We start from the raw sequence: 6,102 nt of genomic DNA, 5'->3' as shown, positions 1-6,102 counted from the left end.
TCTCTCTTACATTCTAGTGATACCCATCTTAGCATCTCAAACCATCACTTTCAACTAAAATCTCACATCATCTCACACAAGTCACAAGCCCCACTTTTTTTTTTTTTTTTAATCTTTTCTTTCTTTAATATTATACACAACCAATCCAAAAGTAAACTATAGTTAGAAAATGAGCAAAGTATGCATTAGAAAATCTCATATCTGAGGCCTCTTTTTTGGGTTATTTCTTCTTCTTCTATTCTTCTCTCTCTTCATTCTGATTTTGTTATGATAGATCAGGGACTACAATAAGGTGGTGTGTGATGCCAACACGATGCATTGTAGATGACGTGGGCAAGTGATCAAGTGATCGTTGGTGAGACCCGCGGCTTGCATGAACGAGTGCATGACGGTGGGACCGACGAATCTAAATCCTCTCCTCACCATGTCTTTGCTTATGGTTTCTGACTTTGATGTCTTCACCGGGATCTTCTGGCATAATTTGTATCCAGTGATGATGGGTTTGTGATTGATGAATCCCCACAAGTACTTGTCAAATGAGCCGAAGTCTCTTTTAATCTGTGATCGTACGTGTAAATTGAATAAGATATGATGTATTGTAATAAACTGTACATCAATATACTAGAAGATCATGAATACACCATATCATCTTCTCATAAAGATTATGATAAAGAAACCCAATTAGAAGAACACCCTTAATCACACACCTTAGCAACAGCTAGTCAAAACCCAATAAATAATGGGTCCCACATGGGAATGAGAAGTGAGTTGGTGATTAACACCCAAGTGGGCCATGGGTTTAGGACATTCCTGGGTTGGGCACCAAATTCTTATAAAAAAGAAAAAAAGAAAAGAGGGAAAAGATTAGGCTTCTGCCAATCAGCCCTCAGTCCTTAAATCTCTTCTTTATTGAAGTTTGCATTTCTTTTAACATAAACAACTACTTTTTCCAACCAAATCATAGTTTAATTACATCAAAAACAAGAAAGAAGGAACAAAAAAGATGGAAAAAAAAGAGATTGTTTAACTTTCAATGTTTGTTACCTCAAGAATTCGGTTAGAGTTGTCGACAACTCCTCGAACTCTGCTTAATTCGATGCCATAATCAGAACTAATAGATATTATCTGTCTCTCAGTGAAGTTGGCAACAATTTCTGCATCAAATCCTGAAAATGCATCTCTGCAAAAGAAAATCTCATCAGACCCATTAATCTAATTTTAATCTATCTTGAAAACAAGAACTATATATTTAAAATAAAAAAACAATTTCTTTGTTGGTTTTAAAGAAGACCCACTTGAAATCTTGGCGTTTCTTCAAGATTGAAGTCCAATCTGACCCAACTTGTGCACCACTTAATACTAGCAATTCAAACAATATCCTGCACAAGTTCCATAAAACTAATCAGAATTTTTATATATGAGAGAGAGAGAGAGAGAGAGAGAGAGAGAGAGAGACTCACTTATCATCATGAACAGGAACTCCCCATTCTTCATCATGGTAAGCAACATAAAGAGCATCTGTACATCAAACCAATAAACAAAACATTCAATTCTACTACATAGAAATAACTCAAACATAATTTTTAAACCAAACATGAAGATTAAATGATTTTGCTTTCATTTAGATTTCCAAAATTATAAATATAAATGTGCACTTTCGTCATGAAAGATGAAGAAGAAGGAAACAAATGATAAAGGATAATACCTGAATTGGGTGTAATAAAACTACATCGTTTCTCTCGATCAGTTGTAGTAGTAGTAGTCGAATCGTTTGAAGCCACCTTTCCTTCGAACTTCGCTGACTTGGTTCTTCCATAATGAGCGATTCGCATCTTTCGTTGCGCTTGTATAAGTGTCACTTGTTCCCTCCTTGCCGCCGCAATGCTTCCTGGGGACTCGACGATCAACGAAGAAGAGTAATTCAATGTAGGAGATTCGATAGTAGGCGCGACAACACCACCAACACCACAACCACTATTAGTAGATTTCTTCGACTTCTTCCTTACTAATGTTGCCAATTTGGGTACGGGTCGTGGTGTTAAGGCCTTATCGACACTTGAATTCAACCCATTAGGATCATTTCCTCTCTTAAGTGCCGGAGGTCTAGGAGACTTTGAATTGGGAGAAATTGGTGGAGTTGATATAGACTTAATTCTAGTAATATTAGTACTAGAATATGATGGTGGTGGTGGTGGTGATGATGGAGATTTTGGAGAGATTTTCTTTAGTGAATTACGGCGTTCTAAGCTTGGGACGCGGTTGCCTCCTGGTTGAAGGACTGGGCGCCCATCGATTTGAGCTATCGATGGGTTAAAGTCGCCACCCCGACATGTCTTTGCCTTAGAGCTACACATTTTATGTGTCTTGGTGCAATAAAATTATGAGTAGAGATGATGAGAAGAGGAATTGGAGTAGAAGCAATGCTATAAGATGGCAATGAAGAAGGTGGAGAGGTTGGGAGGGTGGTGGGGTTTATAAAAGGGGGGAGGGAAGGACAGGTGGGGAAGTTGTAACATGCTAACATGGTGTGGGGAGGTTTGGGTCCACCATTAAAATTTTTAATTGGAGAATCACTTTTGCTAACGGGTGCTCGAGGGCGACCCAAACCATGATGTTAAGAATTGGATTTTGGGATCGGATTGGTAACCATCGGTTCTAGTTCAATTTGGTTGATTTGATCCGACTATGGCTGAGTTGGTGAGTCAAATCCTTTCATAACAAAAAATTATGGGATATTTATGAAAACGTGATCAACTTTTGATTAACTTACGATTCCGAATCAGTGTTCATTTTAATTACCAAAACATGGACAGCAACAAATTCGGAGGTTTTAAACCATTCGCATTTTGGTAATCAAAATGAACACTGAACTCCAAATCGTAAATTCTTCAAAGTCAGCTCATGAAATGGTAATTCACTAAAAAATAATTGTTTGTTTTTGTTATATTATAAACCATAGATGTTTTATAGAATCACAAAATCTCTATGTATTAATCACAAATATTTAAAATGGTTTGGATAATTTAGATGATTTTAGGGGATCGAAGAGGGTCCACGTGACCTAAATGAGGACCGTGGTCCAGGCCTACATGGTCCTTCGGTCCATACAACCTTTTTCCCTATATATAGTTGATTTGAAGGAATTTCAGTCATTTTTTTGTTAGTCTCATATCGACGATATCTGTTAAGGGAGATATATCGGTATCTCAAATATTCACCAAAATGGAGAGCAATCTCTAAAATACCCATATGGTTTATATATACCAAAAATCAGAAAAAAATCAAAAATCAAAAATAAAAACCGAACCAATCTGATTGATTCGAACAAAATTTCAAAAATCTAACAAGTTTTAGAAAAAATTAAAAAAACGGGCAAATAAATCAGTTCCCAACAAGTCATCACTAAGGCTATCAATGGTCTGGATCAATAATAATATAGCTAGGATTGGTTCTCAATCAACTATATCCCAATCCGATAAGGCCTTGATCCATTAATTAAAATTTTACCAAGTATGTAAATTATATTTTTTATATGAAAATCAGATTGGATCCAATTTGGATTCTAATATTGGATCTTTGTCCGATCGATCCAGATCAATATGGACCCAATCCATTGGCAGCCCTACCATTTTGTGCTAGACGCGTCCAACGTTTTAAAACCATATTCCCCATACAGCCTTTTTTGTGAGGAGCGTCCCATTTCCTAACATGCTGCACGAGGGCGTCGCAGAGCCCCACTTTTGTGGAATTATTTTTGTGTTTTTAGAGACACCCCTTTATATTTTGGTGAATATTTGAGATTTCTCTTATATCTTTAAACTGATGACATGCCCCTTGATTTCGGTCTTCTATTATAAATTAATGACAATGACCTGAATACTCTCATCTTCAACCTCTCGCCAAAACCCTTCTATTATTTCTTTAGAGTTTCTATTGGCAATCTAATTTATTAAATTATTTATCACCCCCCGATTAAAGATTAAAAACACACAATTCAAATATTACAAAAGTTTGGCTCAATTATTATCTAAATATTATAGAACCTGTTTAAACAATTTCAACGGTTGTTTGCAATTATGATTAGGCTCATATAAAATCTTAAACCCAAAAATTAGAAATCTAGAAAAAATAAAATTGAGAGAGAGCTTCTATTGCCATACCAACTTTTAGTTATAGAGTTTCAACCATTTACTTATTTTCTTTGTTATTAATTGGGGTGTAATAAGTAAGAATTGGGGTGTCAATAGCAGCTCTCTTGTTTTTTCCCAAAACAAGTTATGTTCAAGATCCTCAACTTCGATGATAAATTGTTTTAGTTTAATCTATTAAACATTATTTACGGTCCTTATCTCTTCGACTTCATCTTAATCCCTTGTAGAAAATCATTGATTTTTTGAGTTTTCTAACCTAAACCCATAGTTGAGACTCTCCATCAAACAGGCGATTGAGATGAGAAGTCAAACATCGATTTCATAACTTAATTTCTGGGGACTAGTGCATTTTTCTTCTTCTAGGGATTCATTTTTCTTAAAAATTTTGATCATCGATCTTAATTGTCTATTTGGAGTCGAGATTAATTTTTTCCTTGATTTTTCTATCCAAAATTTCTTCATCTACTTTGACATTTGAAAGTTAAGTCTGATAAAATCGTAAAGTTAAAGACAAGGGCATTTAAATCATTTTTACTAGTCTATTAGGGTTTACCAAATCAAGAGGTATCTCAAATATTCATCAACATGAGAATGGGCATATCTAAATCACCCAAAAATAATATAATCATAATAATCATAAACAAATGAAGGATAAAAGAGGGACAGTGGGAGGTGCTAACATGCGCCATCTCTCTTTCTCATGGCCCCTCTTTATCTCTAAATACCTTTAATGCACGTTACTCGATGCCTCCTCGTCTCCAGTTGGAGTGGTGGATAAGGAAGGCAAACAGAAGGAGAAAGAGACCAATCATTGATCATCCCCTTTCTAGCTGGCAGGAATCTCTATCTCTCTCTCTCTTGCTATCTTTGTTAGTTGTTTTTAAGATCATACAGAGAGGAAGATAAAGAGATCTATAACTTTTGAGTTTGATCATGATGAGCTTACTTTGTGTTTATGAAACTTGAGATTGATCAAGCAAAAGTAATTAATGTGGAAAACAAAAAAAAGAGCTTTAATTTATATGGTCATTATATCCATATATTTGGTCAATATCTAGTTTGATTGTTAGAATCTATGATTTAATGATAAATATTTCATTAGTTTCCAAAGATTAGATTGTTAGAGATTCATTAGTCTCGATTTCGATTATGACTATTGTGAATAGTAATTTTATGTATTTTAGAACTACCCCCCTGTAAAATTAGTGATATTATTAGATTTACCCCGCTTGATCCTAAGTCAACATTGTTTTTTCTTGATAATTTAACAACGGAATTTTGATATTTTCCAAATTTTGATTTAATAATTTAAGTATTTAAAGAGCTTTTTATATATAAAAAAAAATCAAAATTTCACCGTTAAATCATGAAGAAAATGCAATGTTGATTTATAGTGGACGGGGTACGCCTAATCTTGCACTTTGCAAGGGGGTAAATCTAATACCACCAATTTTAAAAGGGGTGTTTCTAAAATACCCATATTTTTTTATTTGTGATGAGTAAGGTTTGATGGGATACAATTTTGAGTGCATTATAGGTCCAACTTCTTCAAACTTAAAATGTGGCCCTATACTTACAAGTAGGGGTGCACATTGGATTGGATAAATCCGAGAACCGAACCAATCCGAAGCTTTTGCATTGGATTGGTTCGGATTGAACACACTCACGGTTCGGGTACGGATTGAAAAAAAAATATATCCGATTGATTTGGTTCGGTTCCGGATTAAGGATATATAGAACCGAACCAATCCGAAATCCGAACCACTTATATATATATAATTTTCGTTTTCTTTGTCTCTCTTCTTCTTCCAGTTAGAGTCTGGAAACGAAAACCCAGCCGCCATTGTTCTCGATCTCGTTCTCGTTCATCTCCCTCGCCACCTCGTCGGAAAACGAAGAGGTAACTCTCTCTCCCTCTCTCTCTCTCTCTTTGTGAAAACCTTGTCCGTTG

The 6,102-nt window shown here is 35.3% G+C and overlaps 1 protein-coding gene across 1 annotated transcript; it reads right to left on the bottom strand.

The window, feature by feature from the left end:
- On the bottom strand, positions 1 to 2,458 carry LOC147388353 (uncharacterized). The gene is made up of 5 exons (XM_086421247.1): positions 1,706 to 2,458; positions 1,461 to 1,518; positions 1,296 to 1,379; positions 1,045 to 1,180; positions 1 to 558 (listed from the first exon to the last, which is right to left on the bottom strand). The coding sequence occupies exons 1-5, from the start codon at positions 2,352 to 2,354 to the stop codon at positions 283 to 285; spliced, it is 1,203 nt and encodes a 400-aa protein (XP_086277373.1). The 5' UTR covers positions 2,355 to 2,458; the 3' UTR covers positions 1 to 282.
- Positions 2,459 to 6,102: the final 3,644 nt, after the last annotated feature.

The sequence above is a fragment of the Akebia trifoliata genome, chromosome 13, assembly GCF_017979445.1.
Source record: "Akebia trifoliata isolate Shusen 1 chromosome 13, ASM1797944v1, whole genome shotgun sequence".
Lineage (NCBI taxonomy): Eukaryota > Viridiplantae > Streptophyta > Magnoliopsida > Ranunculales > Lardizabalaceae > Akebia > Akebia trifoliata.
Note: the sequence above shows the minus strand (reverse complement) of the source record. Positions and strands in the feature narration are given on the sequence as shown.

Coding starts and splice junctions, on each gene's coding strand:
- LOC147388353 (XM_086421247.1), bottom strand. CDS start 2,354: ATGTGTAGCTCTAAGGCAAAGACATGTCGGGGTGGCGACTTTAACCCA. Junction 1,380..1,460: donor GTTCCTGTTCATGATGATAA/GTGAGTCTCTCT, acceptor GAACTTGTGCAG/GATATTGTTTGAATTGCTAG. Junction 559..1,044: donor ACTCTAACCGAATTCTTGAG/GTAACAAACATT, acceptor GTACGATCACAG/ATTAAAAGAGACTTCGGCTC.